At 39.5% G+C, this 25,112-nt stretch overlaps 4 protein-coding genes across 9 annotated transcripts; 3 read left to right on the top strand and 1 right to left on the bottom strand.

The window, feature by feature from the left end:
- The first annotated feature begins 6,038 nt into the window (after window positions 1–6,038).
- On the top strand, window positions 6,039–8,194 carry atp5if1a (ATP synthase inhibitory factor subunit 1a). 2 transcript variants are annotated; one of them, XM_054606313.1, is made up of 3 exons: window positions 6,039–6,201; window positions 7,148–7,260; window positions 7,916–8,194. In XM_054606313.1, the coding sequence occupies exons 1-3, from the start codon at window positions 6,130–6,132 to the stop codon at window positions 8,055–8,057; spliced, it is 327 nt and encodes a 108-aa protein (XP_054462288.1). In that variant the 5' UTR covers window positions 6,039–6,129; the 3' UTR covers window positions 8,058–8,194. The 2 variants fall into 2 exon arrangements, with proteins under 2 accessions (XP_054462288.1, XP_054462289.1); XM_054606314.1 differs by having other exon boundaries at window positions 6,112–6,201; window positions 7,087–7,260.
- A 130-nt stretch (window positions 8,195–8,324) lies between these two features.
- On the top strand, window positions 8,325–16,671 carry LOC129097249 (heterogeneous nuclear ribonucleoprotein R). 3 transcript variants are annotated; one of them, XM_054606044.1, is made up of 15 exons: window positions 8,325–8,833; window positions 9,531–9,691; window positions 9,779–9,897; window positions 9,992–10,099; window positions 10,215–10,328; window positions 10,455–10,631; window positions 10,850–10,985; window positions 11,103–11,308; window positions 11,759–11,908; window positions 11,997–12,118; window positions 12,209–12,747; window positions 14,741–14,791; window positions 15,771–15,832; window positions 16,170–16,327; window positions 16,534–16,671. In XM_054606044.1, exons 2-12 carry the CDS (start codon window positions 9,535–9,537, stop codon window positions 14,773–14,775), a joined length of 1,863 nt encoding a protein of 620 aa, XP_054462019.1. In that variant the 5' UTR covers window positions 8,325–8,833; window positions 9,531–9,534; the 3' UTR covers window positions 14,776–14,791; window positions 15,771–15,832; window positions 16,170–16,327; window positions 16,534–16,671. The 3 variants fall into 3 exon arrangements, with proteins under 3 accessions (XP_054462019.1, XP_054462018.1, XP_054462017.1); XM_054606043.1 differs by having other exon boundaries at window positions 14,741–14,801; XM_054606042.1 differs by lacking the exons at window positions 14,741–14,791; window positions 15,771–15,832; window positions 16,170–16,327; window positions 16,534–16,671 and having other exon boundaries at window positions 8,537–8,833; window positions 12,209–12,890.
- Window positions 16,672–17,458: 787 nt separating this feature from the next.
- On the top strand, window positions 17,459–21,485 carry dnajc8 (DnaJ (Hsp40) homolog, subfamily C, member 8). 2 transcript variants are annotated; one of them, XM_054606088.1, is made up of 9 exons: window positions 17,459–17,578; window positions 18,170–18,271; window positions 18,849–18,905; window positions 19,040–19,106; window positions 19,321–19,415; window positions 19,538–19,609; window positions 19,901–19,992; window positions 20,508–20,583; window positions 20,677–21,483. In XM_054606088.1, the coding sequence occupies exons 1-9, from the start codon at window positions 17,507–17,509 to the stop codon at window positions 20,797–20,799; spliced, it is 756 nt and encodes a 251-aa protein (XP_054462063.1). In that variant the 5' UTR covers window positions 17,459–17,506; the 3' UTR covers window positions 20,800–21,483. The 2 variants fall into 2 exon arrangements, with proteins under 2 accessions (XP_054462063.1, XP_054462064.1); XM_054606089.1 differs by having other exon boundaries at window positions 17,468–17,594; window positions 20,677–21,485.
- Window positions 21,486–21,649: 164 nt separating this feature from the next.
- Window positions 21,650–22,756, bottom strand: si:ch211-81a5.8 (uncharacterized protein LOC560648 homolog). Of its 2 annotated transcripts, none has more exons than XM_054606678.1 (3): window positions 22,421–22,756; window positions 22,017–22,101; window positions 21,650–21,924 (listed from the first exon to the last, which is right to left on the bottom strand). In XM_054606678.1, the coding sequence occupies exons 1-3, from the start codon at window positions 22,642–22,644 to the stop codon at window positions 21,814–21,816; spliced, it is 420 nt and encodes a 139-aa protein (XP_054462653.1). In that variant the 5' UTR covers window positions 22,645–22,756; the 3' UTR covers window positions 21,650–21,813. The 2 variants fall into 2 exon arrangements, with proteins under 2 accessions (XP_054462653.1, XP_054462654.1); XM_054606679.1 differs by having other exon boundaries at window positions 21,650–21,921.
- Window positions 22,757–25,112: the final 2,356 nt, after the last annotated feature.

The raw sequence follows: 25,112 nt of genomic DNA, 5'->3' as shown, positions 1-25,112 counted from the left end.
TGTGTGTGTGTGTGTGTGTGTGTGTGCGTGTGTGTGTGTGAGGGTGTGCGTGAAAAACAGAGTCCCAATGCTAATAACATCCTAAAGCTGTCGTTGACTTACCTCCCCCATCATCCAACAGACACACACACAAATACACACACACCCACACACACACACACACACACACACACACACACACACACACACACACACACACACACACACACACACACACACTTATACATACACATAACTCTTACTTCTCATCTCAACCCCCTACCCCTCGCGACGTGAAATCCAGTATCAATTAGCACCTTGCTGGCAGTTACAGCGAGGTCCTGGCTGTCTCCTAATTGAAGGCTGTTGCTATAGAAACAGCAGATGCTAATCCTAAAGACAGGCGAAGAAGAGAAGGTCTTTAAACCCCCAAAGAGAAGTGAAAAAACTAAATGAGAAAGCGCCATTTCTTTCCTCTAGCAGTAATGTCCTGTTAATGGTTGTCAGCAGAACATGAAATTATTATAATCATCAAGTATAAAGCAGCAGCAAGGTTGAATTCTGAATTGTTTTCATCTCCTGTAGTTAGTGTAATTATTAAACTTGAGGAAATGAAAAGCAATGAAAAGGAGAAGGCTTGATTAACTTTATTATCATTTCAGTTAACCGTAGATAACAATTTGGATTTTTATAGGTGGTATTTGAATGTATTTTAATTTCCAAAGAGCTGTTAAAATACAGCACAAGGACAACAAGAAAAGGCTGAGGGGAAGAGTGAAAGTAAATATAGCTTAGGCTCTCTATGCATGAACTCATTAATGCTACTATCTGCATGTCGCCTAAAAAATTGTATGTCATTGTGAGGTGACATTTTATCTGAGACGCTGGACAGAAGCCGTTATTAGAGAGACAGTTAAGGATTAGTTTATGGATAAATCTCTGGAACCAGTCATGTCTTTTAGCTAGTATCAATGCAATCTATCGACAAGCAAGTCACTGAAGTACCACCTGCACAGTCAACATCAGCTTTATGCCTATATATATAATGTAAAATTACTATTATTTACATGGAGGTGTGAACAAAATAAAAGCATCACAAACCACAATTCCAGCAATGACATTTGTAAACAGTTACTGGTTCTCATCCCAAGGTCCATTTAGTAGCTGTTTTTGAGCTCTCAATCACATCACACAGTCTTCATCAGCAAATCGAGTTTGGCAGCATTGTCATGGAATTGTATGTTCAGACATCATCAAATCTGCTCCCTTATCAAAAAATATATATTTTAACATTCATATAGAAAGAAATAGGTCGTTCAAATTCACAATGACTTGGAAAACCCATAAATCTGCTAATGAAGATCATGTGATAGGAATCGTTACTAAATATAATAGTGAAATTGTTTTTTTAATTCTTAACTCTTTTGTGGTGTATTGACCTCTCCTATATTATAAGAACTATTTTATAATCCAATAAGGTTTTTTATTCATATTATTAAAAGCAAAAGTTTAAAATGTATAATATTAATAATTACACCCCAAAAAAGGACTCAGCGATGTCCTAATAACAAAAAGTGATGCATTGTGTTCGGTTGAAGGTACTGTGTCGTGCTGTGTTTGTTACAAAACTGTGGGTTTCATATCCTTGCTGGAGAACAAATCTTGAGCTCTGAAGATTAGCGACATCCATTGTTTTCAGCTGTGGCGCAGCATGTCCTCCAGCTCAAATGAAACTCTCGTTTCCCAGAGCGTAACAGATTTCAAAGCAAGGCTTGTCTGTTTCTCTTGACTGTCAATACATATTTAAACTCAGGAGATGGAGCACAGGGAGCAGGAATAAGGTGGACTGCTGGGTTAATATTACATGTCACTAACTAACCTGATATAAGCACTTACACATATCTTACACTAATGGTGTGTGTGAGTCTCTCTCTCTTTTTCTCTCTCTCTCTTTCACACTCACATTCTCTTTGTCTCGCACTTTCCCTCCTGATGTGGCTCCTTTACCTCTGAATGACAAGAAATCAAATATGGTGGATTACAGCTGTGTCTGTGCGTCATAGCTAAATGCCAGCAGTCTCTTGAGAGTGGTTTTTTTCTGGAGAATATTACCATTAGTCTTACCTTTAGCTAAAATGTGAACCCCAGGGATTGACTGGACTGGGGGGACGCTTATGACCAGCTTTGGTACTGGGTGAATGCGGACGGCTTATAGGGCATTTTGTACAATAAAATCAGTTCGAACTAATAGACTACTGTGGTCACAAGTGAGTGAGTCAATAGTGAGTCTGCAATAGCAGTTTGCAGTTTATTTTTTCAGAATGTTTGTATCACTTTTATAATTCCTTGACTTTTTCATCAAGCGCAAATTAAGACGGTGGTGATGGTATACATTAAACCTGCTATAAATGTAAGCATAGTGACATTAGCATTCAGCGCCAAATTATAGCCTAACAGAGCAGCTTCATATACATGTGTGTCTCACTATTACAGACAATTCTGTGATTGTATAAAGTGGCCAATTATCAATGTTATGGGAGTCAAAGCTAAATCTATTAGTAAATGCTACAACAGCACTTTGAGAGAGCAGTCTGAGTCTGTGCTGCCAAGTTGGAGAAAAAGTGATATAGGCCACCTTAACTCTTTTGAAATAACTTTTTGTCTTTTGGTGGACGCATGCACATTAAACACGTTGTAATCACTTTGCTAAATGAGTCAGTCTCCGTAAATTATTGCAAGGCTGCCTGTGAATCCGGTAAAAGTTCTAACGTCCGCCAATGTTCCTTGGTCAAAAGACCCTGAATGTACACACCACAAATAATCTGGACCCCTTTATCCTGATAGTCACCATGGCAACAGTGGCAACATCCAGGCTGCTCATGAGGGCTATTAGGACCAAGGAGTTTCAGCACCAGCAGGTTTTGAGAATTAGATGAGCTCAATGCACACAGAGGAAACCAAGAAGTCTGAACACTTTAAAATACCAATCAGGCTTTATGCTTACAAAATATATTAGTGTACAGTTGCCTGCATTGCAATTCATATTTTTTTAATGTGCTCCACAGGCTTTTAGGAAATTAATGTATTTGTCTTTCCAGTACCTTTCTAAACTGACTCAATGCTAATACAGGGCTATTAACTGAGCAATATGTGTTGAAATCCTGAACAAAAGGTTCAGTTACATCCCCAGGGGTATCAACATGCTTTTTCCCAGAGGTATGAATGGATTTCAGATGAGAGCACTATGCATTAAAATTATTGATAGTGCACTGGAAGAAGGGTCCACATTAAAATGATTATGCACGACATCCAAACATGTGGATAAAAAAATAAAGACCGCACCAAAAAGTCTCTTAAATGGAGCCATGCAAGAATAATGTGTGTTCACACTAAATGTCATGTGGAATAATAATGCAAAATTGCTGAAAGGAAAGTATGACACAATTATAGTGAATTTCTCGCGAGCAGTGGTTATAAAATCAGTTGTTCATACAGGAACATTGTACCACATCTTGTTGTCTGCATGACCTTACTTTGTCTTTGCTCAGGTTAGTGCTGTTGCCAGGATACTATTTGCTATGGCAACACTTGAGCCGGCGAGGTGAGCAGCTCTGAAAGGATCCAGATAACTGGCTGTTCTGTATCCAGTGGACCGGAAGTCCATACAGCCCATACATGACCATAGCAAAACATGCACAAACGTGCACGGACACACACAAAAACGTCCCTCAAAGTTCAGTCGTCCTCAGTGCGTTAGCTGATATTTTCTCCCAGACCAAAAAAATTGACTTCCAGTTCTATTCAACAAGGATTATTTGTATACTCAGAGGTAATTTTACATTAAAATGTATTATGTGTCAATCAGTTAAGGATCAATGATGCTGCTTTCATTAGTCTTATTATCCTTTTTGAAAGATGTATCTGTTATTGTTCCAAGTTATCAGTTATTTTGTTTTCGTATGCTGTTATGCAGCACAATCAGCAACCTCTGCAAATATTGGATACACATATATGTTCAATGATCCATGTGAAACTCAATTTCGACCCGAATTTGAAGCAAAATACAATTACAATTACAATAATACAGTCATTTAGCAGACGCTTTTATCCAAAGCGACTTACAATCAGTAGTATATATTACATATCATTCACCCATTCACACACTGATGACAGGCTACCATGCAAGGTGCCACCATTAGACTCTAACTAACATTCATGCAACATCCAGTCCACACCGATAGCAAGCCTTCGGGAGCAACTTGGGGTTAAGTGTCTTGCCCAAGGACACATCGACTGCCGAAGCCGGGTATCAAACCACAGATCCTCTGAATGGAGAACTACCTTGCTACCTTGCTCTCCACTACGCCACAGCTGCCCACAATGAGTGCAGTACATCCGTTACAAGAGAAGAGGGAATTGTTATACATGAATGCTATAGGAACTTATCACATATCCACTGCAACAGCGGATGGTCTCCATCTGTACGAGGGTATACTGCCACCATTTGTTTCAAGGGTGTTACTACCTCTGTTGGGCAGTTTTCTCTTACCAATGTGCAAAAGGTAAGATATTGTCCAAAATGTATCTGTAAGTGTTGAAATCTAACCTGGATAAGAAGGTTACCTCCTTTAGTTCAAAGAAAACCTTTGCAAGTGTTCTCTCATTGACCCTGTTCTTACTCTGTTGCACAATCTCCAAGTTGTGTACAAGCTTGTAATCATCCCTTGTCGTTGACGTTTCTTACCTATAAATTATAAACCAAGGATGTTGCATGGCAGAACACAGTGGCTCAACAAGTATGCTTCTCCTTTCACGGGAGCTTCCGGATCATCGTGGTCATTGCTGAACTTAAACAGCTTGACAGGATGCAACACGTCATCACAACAGCACCCCCTCATACATTTGCTCATTGACCATCAACTCTGCAGGATTTGATGAAAGGGGAGTGTCAGGCACCAAAGGTGAATTCATACGACACTGTGCTGGGCTGTGTATTGTCTGGCAGGAAGGACTCTTTATCAGTGGGACTCCATTATGACTCATCTGTACTAAACACCCAGCACCTCCCTTTACTGTGCAAAGCTTCCCTTTGTGCTGCTGAGTGTGTCTCATCTACCACTTCACAGATGAACACTGGGTCTCATCCTTTCGAGTAAAAAGCCCACAACACAACGATGTAAGAGGTCTGCAGACAGTGATTACAAAATATGAGCATGAAATTAATTAGATAGGTCTGTGCAGCTTTTCAGGAGTCATCAATAGTTAAAAGTGACTGAACACAAAGGAAGGGGAAATCTGTGTATTTTGTATTGTGGAAAATCTTAGGTAATCTTCTGTATAAGACAGGCTTACAAATCAGTGAAAGATTATGGCTGTGTGCTTATTTTCCTACTGATTGCATGGTGCCCCATTTATCTGTCTTGGACTTGAGACCTGGTTTGAGGATCTGTGTATGCTGCTGAGTTTTTAAACAGAAATCATTGGTTGAGAGGGTGGGTGGAGGAACAATTTTCTAGCTTTACATTGTGCTTCTTTAGTTCCATACAAGCGCTGTGGAAGACACTTGGAATATAGAGCTAAAATAATCATAAATCATACTATGGAATATATGAAACATTCATACCATTTGGTTACATAGCAAAACCAAATTTTTAAAAAAAAATTGCTGAAAAAAACCTATTTAATTTATTGATAATCACAGGGGAAATGGCAATGCTGAATTAACATATTTCAAATTAATGAATTATAATTAATGTCTTGTGATAGCCAGAAGGCATTTCAGTCAGTGCAGAGCAGGTCAGTTGAACACTTTTCAGGCAAGCCACAAATCTGTGTGAGCGTGAGGTTTAATACAATACGGTTTGACTAGTTGGCAGTTTATTCCGTGTTGACAAGCACTACTGCATGAGCACAGCCGCAAATTTCAAGTGTAGCCTATATATCTTTGTACAGAGCCCGCTGAACATAACTCCTGCAGTTCCTACCCCTCGCCGCCTGGGAGCAGCAACAAGCGTTCAGAGGGGCTTGTCTCCACCTCCATGGTTTCCACGCCCACATGAGACCTAAAAAATTCCGCATCTCGAGCTAGAACAGAAAAAACACCAGAGTGGTCTCTGCCCTGCTGCAGCTGCACCTAATAGGATCAGTATCATGTCAAGGTTTCTACTTAGAGCAGACATAAGGAGATGCGTCGCCTCTCAGATTAGAATGGCCTCTGATCAGGTAACGCAACGTCAAAATGTGGTCGACTGGTGACAGATGACTCCTTGAATGTTAGCATTAGCTTGTTATATAAGTAAAGTTGTTGACAAAGTTAGCCCGGCTAGCAATTTGTTAACTTGTACAGTCGGGATCACCTTATTGTGCGGGATCATTGATGACCTTGCTGCGCGTGCACGTCAAAACCGAAGCATGTTGCTTATGGCCACAATGTACCTTTAGAAATGTTGATAATCATCCATTCTGAACTAAAGAGCTTCAGTGTTACTGGTTACTTTGTGGTTGAATGTAACGTTAAGTTAAGTTGCTAATGTTTCATTTAAAGTTACTCAAGTAGTTTACAGGGAAATCTGCGATTCTAATTCCAAATAATACAGACAAACAAAGTGTCTCGGACAGTCAGCAGAGGCAGCCAAAAAAATGCAATTAATAAATAAGACACATCAAATGTGCTTGGCCATGTCATGCGAATATATGAAGATATTGTTTAAGGATTGCATAATAAAGAGTCTAAGTATAGGAAAACTTTTTTTTGTAGATGTATTTATAGATGTATTTCCCTAACAGATAAAGAAGTTCATAGAGTTCTATTGTTAGTATGAGCAGATAGACACAATACCATGTATCCAGATCAATTAATTAGTTTACTGCAGCAACTAACAAAGAGAAGTCTGTACAACATGCTTTGAGTACCAACAATAAATGAGTAGCACCAATAAATGCATTGACTGTATTTTAGGTTTACTCAATGAGTAAGTAGGAGAAATACCTTTTTATATGTGCTCATTTGTTAAATAGGTGTGGTACATGGACTGCATTTTCATGACTTTGATCTTTCCACCTTATTCTGCCACTCCCATTCACCTATTCAAACACACATTCATAAAGCCTGATGGTGGCGGGCGGTGACTGGTATGTGAATTGTGTGGATTCCCTCTGCATATTCCAGCTTGGCGAATTGGGCAAGGGCGCAGGCAAAGGTGGAGGCGGAGGAGGCTCTGTGAGGTCGGCAGGGGGTGCATTTGGAAAGAGAGAAGTGGCAGAAGAGGAGCGTTACTTCAGGTGAGAAACAGGGGCGCACCGTCAGGAGAGGCACACCAGGTAAAGGTTTGGGGCCCCTCAAAAAATGGGGAAAGGGTTCCCGGGCTGGCCACTCACTGGCATGTGTAATGACAACTATAAGCCCACCTTAAACCTCCCATAAAGGGACAATAAATGGCACCAGTGCTCCCCCCAAAAACTACACTACTGTATGACAGCTTGATGCCTTTAGCACAGTTAGGTAGCAACTTGTAACTACAACATTCTCATACACGTATACGTTCACAATTGTGGCTCAGCAGGTAATTAACTAATCTGCAGATTGACAGTTCATTCCCTGGCTCCTCCAGTCCCCATGTTGAAGTGTCCTTGGGCAAGACACGTAACCCCAAATTACTCCTAGCATGGTTCTGGGCTTTTGGTGTGTGAATGATAAGATTAGAATCGGATGGGAGGGAGCTTCATGTAGGGCAGCCTCGGCTGTGGGAATGAAGTGGTCAGAAGACTAGAAAGATGCTCTATAAATGCAAGTTGTTTACCTTTCAATAAACAACTGGCCTTGATGGAGCCCCCCAGAGTCTAAAATTGCCACCGGTGAAAAGCATGCCATTATATTAGTAGTAACCTGGTATTCAACTGTTAACCCAGTTTTTCATCACTGTGTTTCCTCCTGCAGGCAGAAAGAGAAGGAGCAGATGGAGGCGCTGAGAAAGCATCATGTGGAGGAGATTGAGCACCACAAAAAGGAGATTGAGCGCCTACAAAAGGAGATTGACCGTCACAAGGGCAAAATCAGAAAGCTGAATCATGATGACTAAACTGGGAAGCCTGTTGTATTTTCTCCTTTCAACATCTGGTTGCCACGTCAATCGTTATCCAATACTGATTTATTGACTGCTGGTCAAGGCAGGTCCAACATAAATACCAATAAACCAATAAAGCCCTTAATTTTAAACATCTCATGAAAGCTTTTGAACATGTCTGTGCATCTTTTTATACATCTTGAATATTTTCAAATGTCAGTTGAGTGACTAGTTCTTAAAATAATTAGGCTGGCCCTCTACATTCACTGTATGTATATGTAGGCTGTAGTTGAATCGTTGATGAAGCGCTCGATTTGATTCCCCGGACTTCCCGCTCAGCTTGAATGTAGCAGTCATTTAGCTGGGTTGTGTCCCTCTCCTTTAGCGTTGTTCGTATGAAATCAAAGCTACTCTCCTACCTTGTGTAAAGCACGTGTATATCTCGTAAGCGTATATACGTGTTTGGGTAGCCGTCAAGATTGTATTTGTATCAGCTACGTGCCCGACATGGAGGCACACAATGTCAGACTCGAGCGCTGCACGGTGGGTGTGTGACAAGAAGTCAAAACGAGCACACCCGCCCCTCTGCGCGTTATTGTTCACATCTCGCGATGATTGCTGAGCGGTTGCGTTGTTCGGGCGAGCCGACGACGAGACCACAGCTGTCTGGACATTTGTCTCGTGGTTTAGACTAAAACGTATTATTCATACAGGACATTTTTTTGTACGCGCGACAAGATAATTGCACCAAAATATAACACACACCACTGTTAGTGTCCCGAATTAGACTGGTAAGTTCTGCTAACTATCTGTTTGCACCTTGTACGGAGCATGTGTTTGTGTATGAAAGCTGTCTTTCTGCACGGCGAGGCCTAAGTATAAGCTCGTTAGCCAGCCTGCTAACCCATATTATGGTAGCTCAAGATAAAAATGCTTGAGGTCGATTTTGCTCTGAGATATGTAAATATGCATCAGACTGTTGCACATTGCACCCGCCAAGTTGGACTGTTTGCATGAAAACGTGGAAATAAACTGTCCACCGCGCTAGCTAGCTGCATGTGAAGGGGGCGGGACGGTAGCGATAGCTGTCGGTGGTTTCTTTAAGTGACCGTGTTATGTTACCGTGCAATAGCTGCAGTTTTTTCACATTCATGTATCACATTTCCTACTAGACTGGTGTCACGTTTTTTTTTAGAAATGCCTTTTATTATTATTATTATTATTATTATTATTATTATTATTATTATTTTTAAGTAGGAATGCTTTTATAGTTAAATGGGCCATCAACTAAAAGTCAGATCACATCCATGCTTTTGAATTAATTTGCATTATATAACAGTTGTATAAAGATTCATTTAAACACACATTCATTTTAGGATAATGACAATAAAAATCCAAGTATTTGTGGATCCATCCTTATCAAGAAGAACACATTCTTATCTTTAACTTTTACTGATTATTTAATATTTCCTCTTTGCTATATTACAGGACCATGGCTGCTGCTGAGGTGAACGGTAGCTCTGCTCCTGTTAAGGAAGAAGAAGAGCCAATGGATGTTACTACAACACACACAGAGAACTACCAAACGCTCATTGATGCTGGGCTGCCCCAGAAAGTAGCTGAAAGTCTAGATAACATCTTCCAGACAGGTGGGTGATAGTTGTTCTGACTCAAAGAGCTATGAGATGTCATGACTGTAGCTGAGCTGAGGTAGTGAACATGCTTTGTTATTGTAGGCTTGGTGGAGTATGTTGATCTAGACGAAAGGGCCATTGATGCACTGCGTGAATTCAATGAGGAGGGAGCGCTTACAGTGCTGCAACAATTCAAAGAAAGTGACCTGTCCCACGTACAGGTAACCACATGGTTCAATAACATCCCTTTTTGTCTTTTATTGGATTTTTATGTCAGTGCACACTATAAGTAACCTCTTTTTTTTTTTAATGTAGAATAAAAGCGCTTTCCTTTGTGGAGTGATGAAGACTTACAGACAGAGAGAAAAACAAGGGAGTAAAGTACAAGAGTCCACCAAGGGCCCAGATGAAGCAAAAATAAAGGTAAACAAAGTCATGTGACTGAGCTTTGTTGTGCAGAAGGTCAGAATGAATGTCATATAAATATGCCTCTGCAGCCGTGCCATCCAGTTAATGTTTTTTTATTTGTGTTTTTAAGGCCCTGTTAGAGCGGACCGGCTATACCCTGGATGTCACCACAGGGCAGAGAAAATATGGAGGTCCCCCGCCTGATGATGTGTTCAAAGGAACACAACCAGGGATTGGAACTGAGGTAGATAAATTATATATGTGCATATAGGTCTGTGCTGCAGTATCATTCAGAATCCTGCAGACCATGATATATATCGGACTTTACAAAGCCTTACACTTTTCCTCCTGTTTCTCTCTTTTTCGTCAGGTGTTTGTCGGAAAAATCCCAAGGGATTTGTATGAAGATGAGCTGGTGCCGCTCTTTGAGTCTGCTGGTCCCATCTGGGACCTCAGGCTAATGATGGACCCTCTGTCTGGTCAGAATAGAGGCTATGCATTCATTACCTACTGCAATAAGGATGATGCACAGAAGGCTGTAAAGCTTGTAAGTAGAATAGCATGACTTTGGAAGAAGCATCTCAAATCATATTACAACAAAGTTAGTTTCAGAGGAATACTTTAGGCTTTTTAAGTCTGTCTTGAACTCTGAAGTGTAACTTTAAAAACAAGAAAAGTAATTCAGGCTTCGAAGTGCTTTGTGCTTACTTTACGGTTTATGTACAGTGAATTTCACAGTTTGTGGCCTCCCCATTTTAATTTCAGTGTGATAACCATGAAATCCGCCCTGGCAAGTACTTGGGAGTGTGTATATCTGTTGCAAACAATCGCCTGTTTGTTGGATCAATTCCAAAGAACAAGACAAGGGAAAGTATATTGGAAGACTTTGGCAAAGTCACAGGTCAGTTTCAAAAGAGACAAATTTGTCTCAGAAACTCATTAAAAATGAATCATGTAATTAAGGACAATAGAAATGACAACTGTTTTGGAAGTAAGAGTTTATATTGTTTTATTGCAGAGGGTCTCCAAGAGGTGATATTGTACCACCAGCCAGATGACAAGAAGAAAAACCGTGGCTTCTGTTTCCTGGAGTACGAGGATCACAAGTCCGCGGCACAGGCTCGCCGCCGCCTAATGAGTGGCAAGGTCAAAGTGTGGGGAAACCCCGTCACTGTAGAGTGGGCAGACCCTGTTGCTGAGCCAGACCCCGAGGTCATGGCCAAGGTTGGTCTCATGTCTTTCTCTTTGAAGGAGTTGATTGAACATTCTGAACATTAATATAGCAGAAATCAACTATTTTCTGTAAGATATAGTGGAGCGATGTCTAGCTGAACAGAGGATGAAGTTCTCCCTCTGTGTGAGTTTTCCTTTAACTGTTAGTGACTGTTAGTGCATGTGAGCGTTCCCCATTGGCTAGCTCATGTCCGCCGCTCTGCACTGTCCTCATACGGTGTTTACAGCTGACAACTTTGACCCCACTGAATGTGTTGTTGCAGAAGCGTAGCACCCACCCTCCGGTCCCCCCTCTGCCAAACATAATTAGCTCTGTCAGCACTTACACCGTTGACATGTTGAGAGCCGTTGAGAGGCAATCAGAATGCTCCCAACACTTTAAAGTACAAACATGAACTGTTCTACAGGGTAACAAGCCTCCTGCTTTTTTGTCTTTTATAGGTAAAGGTGCTCTTTGTAAGGAAACTGGCCACAGCAGTGACTGAAGAGCTTCTTGAAAAAACCTTCTCTCAGTTTGGAAAGCTGGAGCGAGTGAAGAAATTGAAAGACTACGCTTTTGTCCATTTTGAAGAAAGGGATGCTGCTGTAAAGGTTGGTTTTTCATTCTTTGGATAAGAGATTTTGCATGTCTGTTGATTCTTTGTATGTTACAGTAATGGGTTGGTTTTTTTTTGGTTAGGCAATGGATGAGATGAATGGGAAGGAGCTAGGAGGAGAGGAAATTGAGATAGTCTTGGCAAAGCCCCCAGACAAGAAGAGGAAAGAGCGCCAAGCAGCTCGGCAGACCACCAGGAATTCAGGGTGAAGGACAGAGACATGTGACTCGTCAACTGCCCGACTTCTTCTCTTATAAGGAATGCATTAAATGTAACTCTATCCTCCCCTCTGCAGGTATGATGACTACTACTACTACCCCCCTCCACGCATGCCGCCACCAGGCCGAGGCAGGGGTCGTGGTGGCCGAGGGGGCTATGCCTATCCACCAGATTACTATGGATATGATGACTACTATGATGACTACTATGGCTATGACTATCATGACTACCGTGGTGGCTATGAAGACCCTTACTACGGCTACGAAGATGTGTACAGCATGAGGGGCCGTGGTACTCGTCCCAGCAGGGGCGGACCTCCTCCACCTAGAGCTCGTGGAGCACCCCCGGCACGAGGTCGGGGGGGCTACGCCCAAAGGGGCCCCCCCATTGGTGGACCAAGGGGTGGCCGAGGAGGGCGTGGAGCCCCGTTCCAGCCACAGAGGGGTCGTGGCCCTCGCGGGGCCAGGGGCAACCGTGGTGGTAACGTGGGCGGAAAGAGGAAGGCAGACGTGTTTAACCAGCCTGACTCCAAGCGCCGCCAGACCAACAACCAACAGAACTGGGGGTCCCAGCCCATCGCCCAGCAGCCCCTGCAGCAAGGGGCCGACTATTCCGGTAACTATGGTTACAGTAATGACACCATGGAGTTTTCACAGGATTCTTATGGGCAGCAGTGGAAGTAGATGCACCCAAAGGTATTTGGCAAAGTGACAACAAAAAAAGAGAAAAACAACAGTAAAAAAACAAACAAAAAAAAACAGGAGATTGGCCACAATTTTTTGATTGACTTTTTATTCTTCACCCCTCATGAAAAAAAAATCTGTATATATCTCAGAATAAACGGACAGACCCCAGAATTGGCTCGAGATGATTGGCTGGAAAGCCTTTTGGCTGAAGAAGGGAACGTAACCGTTGTTGTGAATCATTTCTTACTCCTACGGTTACATTGGGACATGTGTCTTTAAAAAAAACACTCAAAACAGTTTTATTGTTACGTTTTGTTCCTGATTCTTTTAAAGCCAACAATGAACATTTACAAAAAAAGTGGACATTCATTCTCTAAAGTCTGAGAGGACATTAAATAATGATATTGCCTTGCAGGAAGTTTTTGCCCTTGCCCCTTTCCTCTTTCCCCTTCTTGTACTCCCTTTATTTGTGGTTTCTCATAGTTGCTTAGGGACTTGCTTGTAAATAAATGCATATGGTTAGAGCTTCATACTTCATTTTTTGCAATGGTGGAGAAAAGAATCCACAGGAAGGAAGAAATCAAAGTTTTGTAATGTTCAAAGTGTATGCCTAGCATTTGTAGAGATAGACAAATTGTGTTTTTTTTTAACTGATACCATAACTTCCTATGTTTTCTTTGAACTTGCCCAATAGAATTTGGTTTGGCTTACCTTAAGAGCCATAGCAGTTTGTTCTGATGTTATTTGTATTTATAACTTTTACGTTTGTTCCGTTTCAATAAAACTAAGCTGAGCATCAGTCAATTGTCAGATACTCAAATTCAGTGTTGTCATTCGGTTTCGATTAACAATTCTCGTATCTGGATGAAGATCTTCTTTTCCAAGTCAAATTTTTTGTCTCAAAGGTTAATTGCAAAAGACTGAAATTGCACAAGAGAATTTAAAAGGTGTTTGGATGACAACAGGATTTTAACCCTTTAATTTTCAGTGCATGTTACATCAGACTACAGTCATTTCCTGCACTCGGAATTTAAATTGTGAATATTAAAGCAATACAAATGACTATTAAAGGACCGAACTTTTGGCAATTTTGACTTTCAATAACTCAAGATTGTTCCTGTCTTTCAAAATTTGTGTGCACAGGTAAACAGTGTATGCTTTTGTAAATTTTAGGTTGCCCTCACTAAATGCTGTTCATGAAGAAAAGGACTGAGTGCTCCCTATAATTGATTTATTTTTGTTGAATTTGAGAATGTTTAAATAGCTGTTGATAAACTATTCTTAAATCAGCCAGCCAGAGAAACATTATTGGGCCAGATTTCTTGTGCAGAAGCATAGAAGTGTGATTAAATTATTTTGCGCAAATGATTATGAAATGTACTATGTGCACTAGAAGTAATTTAGTGGGAGAAACCATTAATTATTTTTACAGGTGTAAATTTCCTGTGCCTCGCAACTCAAAAGTTAGTTGTTTTACACCTTTTTTTAACATGAATAAGGCAGGTTGGCATTTACTGAAGCATATACTATGTTTAGCTGTTAACACAAACTTTGAAGACATGGACAGTCCTGTATGATGGAGAAATGTCACTTGCACTGGTATGGTCCTGATATTGACACCCTTACAACAGTTAGAACAACACATTTGACTTTGAATGGATTTGTACTTTTGTGCTGAGTTGTCTTCAATTCATTTTTTTTAATTTCAAAAAATCTGCACATCCCCTCAACCATCTGCGCTCCTTTTCGAAGACACCAAGGATCTGACCATCCAAAGGGTTAAAATTCTAATCTGTACCTTCTGCCATAGCAAGCGACCACCTGTCAGAACTTGTTGACTGTGAAAGTGTTTTTGTCTTTTGGTACCATGGTATCATTGTATTTTGTTTCATGTGTCTGTCCTCTTATTCCAACCTGCCTAGGTGGAGAAGCATTGAGAGCGGCACCACTAGAATGAGGAACTCACCTGAACGGTACTTGAGGGTGAGCTAGCCTTGCACAGAGTACTGTCTCCTCTCCTGTAGCTATTTGTAATCACTGGAGAACCACCAGCCATATATATACTTTCTTCTTTTTATTGTTTCCTGACTAATTTGCTGCACTACGAATCAAGCTTTCTTTATTTAGTAGGAGTGGGATTTTTTTCCCCCAGGCTCTGAAGAACAGAAGTCACTGAAGTTGATTAAGGAATCATTGGAAATGCTAAAATGTATTATGTTCTCAGTATGTTTCTGGAGTTTAGCGAACAAAGGAGCTGTGCAAATGTCCTTCACAGCAGTGCATATTTTTCCCTGTAAGCCAATTGAAAAGTCATTCACAATTTTAGAGCCAAATTGCTGTTTTTTTTTTTGACTGGATTAAACGGCCAGAAGTCATACAGTCAAGGATTTGGTAAGCACTATAAACCCTGCATAAACACCTGTTGCCTGCCTTTGCTCACTGCACCAAAACCACACCTCAGCTGTCTGCACACATTCTGTGAATGGAGGGTGATGGTGGGCATTTTCTCTCCTATGCCGCTAGAGGTAGCAATTCCACACCAGCACGACTAGAGAGCCATTGTTCCTTTATCCGACGCTGCTTTTATTGGCCATTTTCTGTGCTGGAACGGTGTTAATCAATACACACATATTAAGTATAGGAGCTGTTTTTCAAATTTATTCAAATAGTAGTAAGAATACTAAATGAAAAACTGGTGAAATTGGCTGATATTAGAACAATGGCTGTGCCTCAAAACAGATGTATGTACACTTGAACGCCACAAGATGGCAGTATTAGATCCACAGTGTTCATATTGCACAGGTAAGATTGAAATAGGGAACACAGTATTGCATCAGAAAGCTTATTGTTTCACACTTATTGGTTTGTATTGAAGTGCCATCAAATGCTGGTGTTTCCTTCACATATTCTCATATCAGAACTGTTTCTTTATATGTTGCCTCTTGTCACCAGGCAGTAAAGGAGCTGCCCCCAATCCATGTGAATGAGTTCACACAAATGGAAGGGACTGATTGGTAAGATTGTTCATTATCTGTCCTAATATTTTGAAAGTCTCAACATTTTTTTTCGTTTTCGTTTTGATATCATCTAGAACATAATATTCAATGTTATGACCCCTTTACTTCCCAGATCCAATTCGTTCTGTTTGGGTTAGGGTTAGTATTCAGAATATAAACGCTGCATCAAGTCTGGCATTTTCTCTTTTTTTCAGTTAGAGATACATTGCATCATAATAAAGAAAATACAGTCTGTCTCTCTGATCATGTTGTTGGTGTCAATGGTCATGTTGATGCTTAGAAGCTGATTGAACAAGATTTGTCAACATGCCTCGTCTGTGTGGCCCTTTTCTAGCTCAGAGTCAGGAGACCGTCCTCAACACGCTGTGAGCCCGCCTCGTCACAGGGTTTCTCATCCCTCAGAATGAACTAACTGCAGGACTGTACATTTGAGGTCCAGTCCTCATGGGACACAAGCTGGCTACCCTGTTCGCAGCTCAACAGATTGCACAGGTGAGGAATCATTTTGGATTAGTGCAGCTACTCCTGTATTAGAGAAAGTTTGGCCTTGTATTTTTATTGCTTGTACAAACTTAAACTGATTATTTAACAAAAGTTGTACCAACGGAATCCCAGTATTCATAAGAGTTGTGACGAGTAGTCCTTTTGCTTTAGAAATGCTTTTTTCCTAATGGTTAATGTCTTTCCACTTACTGCAGAAGCGTAGGAGGATACAGTTGATGGACATGTGATTATCAAGAGCTCCATCCAGCAGAATGCTCCTTCCTTATCAAGTTTAAATATTATTAATGTAAAGGGAAATTATCTGTTGATCTTGATTGTTCAATACATGTTATTAACCCAGTAAATGTGTATGTTTATTTTATTTTTATGTAGTCACATGGACCAAGTGATATTTAATATAAAAACTACAACATGTGGACAACTTTTACTTAGGACTTCAAAATGGAAGCCATTTTCAATTTTGTGCAAAGTCATGGAGTTCATTATGAAGTTCAGTAGTGGTTTCTATAGTAAATGATGAGAATGTTTCCTATTGGAAACCCCAGTCAAACAGATGGAAATAGAGGGTGGGCATATAAACCTAATAGGTGGACTACTGTAACTGTCAGTGGTCTACCTGTACCCGTTATGTTAGCTGTGCGTGTCCACTCCTGCATAATCGCAGTTTATTGAAAGGTGTAAACAGGTCGTTTGGGCTGTCTCCAATTTAGGGATTTGTCAGGGATTGCAACCTTTTTATTTTTTTTAAATGCATTATTAAATTCATGCCAGAGAAAACACAATGCAAACCTCGGTTGTTCTTTTGCGTGGTCTTTAAATGAAATATGTGGATCCAAACAACGGTGACTTTAACTTGAAGGGAGAAATCGCAAATTGATGTGAAGTTTGGGTTGATTACAAATTAAGCTTATTTGTGCATGATAACACACTTATTATCCTGCATTTTCTCCATTTAACACCACGAAACTTAAATAACGAACCATTCTAACGTAACCTTGAGTTTTTAAGAAATCCAGTTTATATCTCGATAATTCAATATTGTTGACGCAACGTTGACTATTCATAGCGTCGTCCTGCTATAAAGAGCGTTCGCTGCTAAACGGTCCGCGTTCAGTGGGCTGCATGGTCACGTGATGCCACTACGTCACATGTAAATCAGGGGGGAAGATGGCGGCCGCCGGAGGAGAACCTTCTACCGAAATCGTGTCGGATGAATTATTTCAAAACTTTTATACGGAGGTACGATACGTCTTACGTGAGTTTATGTTTTTTTAAAGTGTCGGTCGCTCTCCGTGCATCCACAGAAGTAACTGGACAGGTCTCTTGGGCTTCACCTGTAGGCCTCGCAGACATTGCCGTCAGCTAACGTTAAGAAGCTAACGTTTACTGCCATGTTTTGTGAGCAGACGCGTCTTTTTGGGGTTATAAGGACACCGCCAAAGACCATATATGTCTTGAATGTGCTTTTTCTCAACTACCACCAGTCACTCCATTCTGAATACTTCTCAAGACAAAACATTTAGCCCTCTATCTTAACGTTAGCAGCTTTGCCAGTCGCAGTGCACTGTGTCCGACGTTACGCTTTGGCCAGTCACATCATATCGTAGTTATCAAATGAATGAGGTCTGACTCCCTGAGAAGAAGCAGAGCAACCTCCTGTTTGATCACATTTCACTCCTGAATTCTGGCTAAACTACTTCATCATTAGAAGAAAGTACGATTTAAAACATCACCAGAAAGTGCAGCTTCAGGTGAACTTTGCATTTTGACTTGGGTTTTATTTTGAAAGTTGTCATTTTTCCTTTTTCTTTCTTTTTTTGTTTTTTACAGGTGAAGCAGATTGAGAAGAGAGACTCGGTGTTAACCTCCAAGCAGCAGATTGACAGACTGCTCAGGCCTGGCGCATCCTACTTCAATCTCAATCCTTTTGAGGTAAGTGTGCCACAAATTAAGTAATTTTATTGATTTTTACTTTATTTGTTTGTCAGTTTAAAAATGTCATTAATCCTGTTAGATGACAATCATTTACTAGACCCAAAGGTAAGTTTGATCAATAGGCGAATAACCTACTGATTTATAATGACAAATGTGAGGAAAACAAGCATGATATCTCGAAAGGAAAAGAAAAAAATAATCTTTACTTGATAAATGACTAGCATGATTGGTCAATGAAGTAAAATTGTATTAATTTAAATTAAATTCTTGACTTAATAGGGCAGAAATTTTGATTTGTGTTGTCCCTTAAATAGTGTTGCAACCATTTATATTTCTTAAACAGTATCGGAGAAAAAGGGAAGAACTTCACTCATCAAAAACAACAAAGCAAATACCTCATGTGTTGATCTTTGGGAATAATTTGATTTACAAAAGGCTGACAAATATGCTGTTCTATAGCCCTTGTAAAAGTATGAGCCAACATTGCTCTCCAGCATAATAATTATCTTAGATTCTCTATTTGGATAGGGTACCTTTTGTTGAATAAACATACCAATGTTCATATAATTTGCAGGTGCTGCAAATTGATGCTGAGGCAACAGATGATGAATTGAAGAAAAGATTTCGAGCGGTGAGCGATACAAAAATAAATAATTTTATCGTTCTCCTCTGAAGACGTGACTTGCCTGTGCATTTGGTGATGGTGCCATAATGCTGCCTTCATTTGTTTTGTAATTCCTAATATTTTGTCTCTTAACTGTGCAGTTGTCCATTCTGGTCCATCCAGACAAAAATCAGGATGATCCAATCAGATCACAGAAAGCCTTTGAAGGTACGTTCCTTACATCCCTAATTACATTTGTGTTTTTAATATGCATAGGCTGTCATTAAACTGATTAACTTGTTTCATGTTGCCCAATTTGTGTTTTGGATGATGTTAATAGACACCGTAAAATAGGACATCCAGCTTCTTCCTTTGCGCAAGCTGTCAGTAGATGGAAAAAATCAAGTACGAATAATTTCACCTGAATGTCTCACTGCTCTAGCTGTGGACAAGGCATACAAAAACCTACTGGAACCAGATCAGAGGAAGAGAGCCTTAGATGTGGTCCATGCGGGACAGGAATATGTGGAGCATAACGTGAGTGTTAAACACATTTCCTTACCGTTCAAACATCCAAAGCATTCTGCCTTCATGTTACTCAGCTCTCCTGAGCTCTATTTGTCTAACATTTATAATCTGCCAATATGTACTCCCAACAGGTAAAGGAGAAAAAGAAACAGTTGAAGAAGGATGGGAAGCCATTGGATGTGGAGGAGGACGACCCTGAAATGGTAAGTCAATGTTATAGAAAAACTTGGGCACTAGTGTAGAAAATAAAGATAGAAAGTTCAGGAAAATATACATTTTTTTTTTTTTTTAAAGAGATCTATTGGTCATAATTTCAATGAAGATAGTAATTTGTGTTAATGGACTTGCAATTGGTTATAGCTGTCAAATATTAAAGCATTGTCTTTATATCAATTGATTATTTTAAACAAATAGTATTTTCAAAATGGAGATATAGCAAATATTTGTAATGCTACCAAATAAGGCTTATACAAGACTTTATTGCCCTTTTGCAGTTCAGGCAAGCCGTGTACAAACAGACCATGAAGCTGTTCGCAGAGCTCGAAATCAAGAGGAAGGAAAGGGAAGCAAAGGACATGCATGAAAGGTAAATGACACACACAGAATGTTCACAACCTGTTTTTGAGTCACCTCTTTATTTAAATGTCTTAATCATGTAAATAGTGACTCTAATATCTGATAGAAATGTTATCACAGATTTCGCTATTGAAACCGAAAAGCAATTCATTCAGAATATGATGAATGTTTATGCCTTACAGCTGTGGTTGAAGAATTATGTTTTAAGTTCGTCAGTCTGTACGTACGTTCAATTCTTGCAAACATACCTCTGGAATGCCTGGTGGGAATTTCTTCAAATTTGGTACAAACATCCACTTTGACCCTTGACTCCAAGGTCAAGGTCACTGTGAAGTCATGAAATATGTTTTGGGCCATAATTTAACAATTCCTGTGTTAAATATGACATGTTTAGTTAATAGGTAAATGAGGAAGTAATGACATTTTGGACTGACTTGGATGTAAACTGCAACTTGCCTGGTTGGTCGAGGCATACAACTGCGAGGCGGTAAGTCTAGGTTAAACTTTTTTCTCTTCATTTACCAGGAAAAGGGCAAGAGAGGAAGAAATTGAGGCAGCAGAGAAAGTAAAGCGGGAGAGAGAGTGGCAGAAAAACTTTGAGGTGCGTTCCTCCACGACTGGTTACTCGTAAATTGAAACATGATTACATTTGTCATTTCTTAAATGACCATTTTTTGGTAACACATTTTGTCAGGAAACAAGAGATGGGCGTGTGGACAGTTGGAGGACCTTCCAGGCCAAAGGCAAAAAGAGCAAGGAAAAAAAGAACAGGTCCTTCCTCAAGCCCCCAAAAGTCAAGATGGAACAGAGAGAATGATGCCGTGAAATGGGACTTTTAGATTAAACCCACTGTTATAAAAAACCCACTTCTGTGTGTTCTCACCTCATCGTCTGCAGTCAACTGTGAAGTCGTCATCACAGTCATCGGGATACTTGTCGTACGAAAACTCCTTATCCTGACAAACGTAGTTTTGTACTTGGTTTTCTAATGTACATATTTGTGATCTGGACCCAGAGATCATACCTGCCTCATGTAAGAAAGAAAATGATGGATCTTCCTCTTCCGTAACTAATGAGAAAAATGTGGTTTGTCATTGTTTTTGTTCTTTATTTTTTTTAACTAAATAAAGCTTGGTCTTAACAAGCCCGGTGTTAAAAAAAGCCTACCTTGCAGTGGTCTTTAAAGCTGAGTCTTTTACAGAAGTTGGTTTGGAAGGTAAGACCAAATTTGGGTAATGATATCTAAAAGGTATATGGCATTCACTTTATGAATCTGGTTGTAAATATGGAATCTACCAAGCAGATACAATGCTGTCTGGATTTACACACACACAACCTTGAAATATGCTGTCGGATTAGAACAGAACAATAAAATATTTCTGGACCGACCAGTAGTTCAAAGAAATAAAATTCCACAGTACAAATGCAGGTTTTGCATTTTGTGTCTTAGTTCTGCATGTCTTGAATGTATTCATTTAAAAACTGTCAATGAAACATCTGATGTGTTTATTGCACATAATCTCTTATATATGTTGAATAAAATCCAATTACCTGTTTAGCTTCTGCTTTGGATTTCAAAATATAACAATGAAAACAGCTCAGGGAGTGAGAGCACTGGGTCCAAACATTTTTGTTTTAATTTTTTCACAAAAACAAGGAGACAGACATTTTACACAGACTAATACAAAGTGCAATGCCAAGCAACCATCAAGGAAGCAAGAACAAAAAGCAATATAGACTTTTCTAAAAAAAGAAATGAAGACGGGTAGCCAAATAAGTATTCCTTTCCCTATTTTTGGGGTTACAGTTGGGTGCCTCTGTCATTTTTAATTCAAAACATCTTCCCTCCATAAGCCCTTAGTCCATCCAGGCTGAGGCCTTGGAAGGCTCCAAAGAAGGACTCATCCTTCACTGGGGCTGGTTTTCTGGCAGTGGTGTTCTGCTACATGTGGAAAAGAAGGCGACGATTATACGATTTTGTACACAGACAACCAAATTCATTAGTCGTCACTTTTTATTGCATTGTTCCCTTACCCTTGGGAGACAGTGGTGGCTCCTGAAGTGAGTTCTTACCGTCCTCTCTGCGTTCTTCTTGGCCAGTACGGCCTGCTGACGTTTCCTTTGGCAAACAGCACAGAGCAACATTAAGGACAGCACATGGGCAAGCAGCTTATTCATGTGAGGAACAGCCTTATCCTCATTAATCCAAATATGTCCTTGCCAAGAGTCTCAGCTGGATAACAAGACGGTAACTGAATTTCTTAATTGGTTGTCACACCGTTAGAAAAGTATTAACACAGTTATTTAACATTTATTACCACAAGAAAGGATAAATCACTGGATGACAAAATATCTGCATAAGAGACTAGAATGCCTGTTTCAGAGCTGATGACTGTTAAAAACATCTCTTTTTTCCATGAATAAATGTTCTACCCTACCTTTCTCTCTTCAGGTCATCCTGGTACAGTCTGAGCCAGGAGTCGGGGACTTTCTGGGTGCTGCAGGGGAGGCTTCTCCTCCTACTGACGCTCTTCCTGCGGGTGAAGCTGCTTCTGCGGACAGACTGGCTGCCCTTGGCTCCTCTCTTGGTGGGGGTGTGTTTCCATGACACACAGCTGGTGAACTGCTTCAGAGGGGCACCCAGCGACATCAGGGAATCCATGTCAGGCGTTATCTCGGCCGATGTTGTTTGTGTGGAGAAGTAGATGGGGGTTTCCCAGGCTCAGTGACAGCTAACAGGATTATACACTGATGTCTTGATTCTTTCAAAGTCCAGGACCAAAAGTCTGCGTAGTTGCTCTTCTTGAATTTTAAACCAGGAATTAAGTTTTTAATCTGGAACAAAGAATAACAATTATGGCCACTTACAACAATATTTTCTCATGTTGACTTCATTTCTTTTTTTAAATGTCAATGAAGTAAAAGCACCAGAACTTCAACTATCTAAATTTACAGTAAGCGTCTTAAATCAACTTATAGTCTTCTACAAATCACAATATACTGTACATGCCTACAAGAAACAATGGGACTTACCTGCGAGTGGAATCTCCTGTAGACACAATCAGCTGATAGTATCCCTTCGTTGCACTGCTTCAAGTAATTCAGTAGATGTAGGCTATCCACCGATGTCCCCGTCTGGTTTTATGGGGATTTGACTGATGACCTCACTGGTCTTTAAACAAGATTAGCTGAAGACGTAAGAGTTTATCTCATTAACAACAGGCCAGGAAAACAGCCAGTTTGTTTAAACCTGACAATTGAAATAGCTCGTATAAACTTACAGTTGTAGGTTTGCTTTCAAATAGGCTGTCTGGTCACATTTTCAATTTCAGGAAAGAACACCTTTATAGTTTGTGTTTAAGTAACAGTGGATTAAATCGTTTGTTGATACAGTTTGTCAGAGAGAAAGAGAGACAGATGGAGTGTGGACAGACTGAAAAGATGGAAGATGATGCTTCTGTGACGCAGAGAGGATTTCTTCCTTGTCCCCAAAGATATTAATGGAAACATTTAGCATCTGAGTCACAAAGTTTGATGACTCATTTCATTTATTGATCCATGTAATCAGTGTTCTCAAAACTGATTTCAGGTCAAGAGTGACAAAACTCCCAATACATTAACACCTCCACAAATAAGTTTTTTTTTCTTTTATTTTTCAGAATGCTAACTTACAACTGAAATCAATAAGTGAATTCTGAATATATTGAAAAATCACCAACTTCACAGGTTCAAGATCCGAGATTTGGAGCATTTCAATTGCCTCTCAACGGCTCTCAACATGTCGATGGCGACCCGGTGGCTCATAGATAATGTGCTAACAGCGCTTACTATTGTGCAAACTATGGCAAAAGAGTCAACAGTGTTTATTTGAAAGGACACCTGATGCAGGGTGCAACACTTCGGAACGACGCTGGCGGTCGGGCCGGTTATAACTTTACATAGCAAATGTTTTGCGGCTCTACCGTTCCGAATGTGAAAAACAGCACCTTCCTTTTTTTTTTTTAACAAAGATACAGAGAAAACAAATTTCTAATGAGTCAAACAGTCAAAATGAATAGTATAGTATTCAGTATAGTTTGCCCCAAAAAATTATTGTACAGTATGTCATCAAAAGATATAAAGAGTCATAGTACAGTAAAATAAGTAATTAAGACCTCAGAGTATAGTATATCAAATATGTCATACTATATTATATTAAAAAAGTAATCAAATTATTCCATATATATCTTATCATAGTAATGTCATTCATATAAATAATGATAGTAATTTTCAATAAGATGGTCATGGAATAGTATGTTATAAAATAGTATTTGTGTATTATGCCATAAAGATTCTTAAGAAAGTCTTAAAGTCTTAAAAAAGTCAGTCAAAGTGTAGTATGTTATACAAAGGTCATGGTATGGCATGTCATAAAAGTGTAAAAAATCATAGTAAAGTATATCAGAAAATTATTGTATTGCATGCAATGAGAAGTCATAAAAAAGTCATACCATAGTGTGTCAAAAAGTCATAATGTATTATGTCATAAAAGGATAAAGTATAGTATGTCATAAAAAGTCATAAAATTAGTATGTCATAAAAAGTCATGGTATAGTACGTCGAAAAGAGGCAAATTTAAGTATGTAGAAAAACTAATTTTATAATATGTCAGATTAAGTCATTAAAACAATCATAGTGCAGTAGGTTGAAAAAAAGACATACAAAATAATATTATATTACGTTGACTTAAGTCCTAAAAATGACATAGTATAGTAAGTTGAAAAAAAAGCATAATATATAGTTTGTCGAGAAAAAGTCACAAATGTCATAGTATAGTGTGTTAAAAAGAGTAAAAACAAAAGTCATAGAATAATATGTCATAAAAAGTCAGTGTAATATGTCAACAATAGTTATAAAAAAGTCTTAGAAGAGTATATGTCGAAAAAAGTCCCAAAAATATCATAGTATACTGTGTCCTAAAAAAAGTTATAGTATAGTATCTCAAATTTCTTTTTTTGTTTTTAAGTCTAAGTATTGTGTTTGAAAAAAGTAATTGTATAGTATGCCAAAAAAGTTAGCTTTATTATGCTGTACAAAGACAGATTTATAGCATAGTAAGTAAAAAAAAAAAGCCATAAAAAGTAGGAATAT

The sequence above is a fragment of the Anoplopoma fimbria genome, chromosome 10, assembly GCF_027596085.1.
Source record: "Anoplopoma fimbria isolate UVic2021 breed Golden Eagle Sablefish chromosome 10, Afim_UVic_2022, whole genome shotgun sequence".
Taxonomy (NCBI): Eukaryota; Metazoa; Chordata; class Actinopteri; order Perciformes; family Anoplopomatidae; genus Anoplopoma; species Anoplopoma fimbria.
The sequence above is the reverse complement of the archived record's forward strand: the minus strand, read 5'-3'. Positions and strand labels throughout refer to the sequence as shown.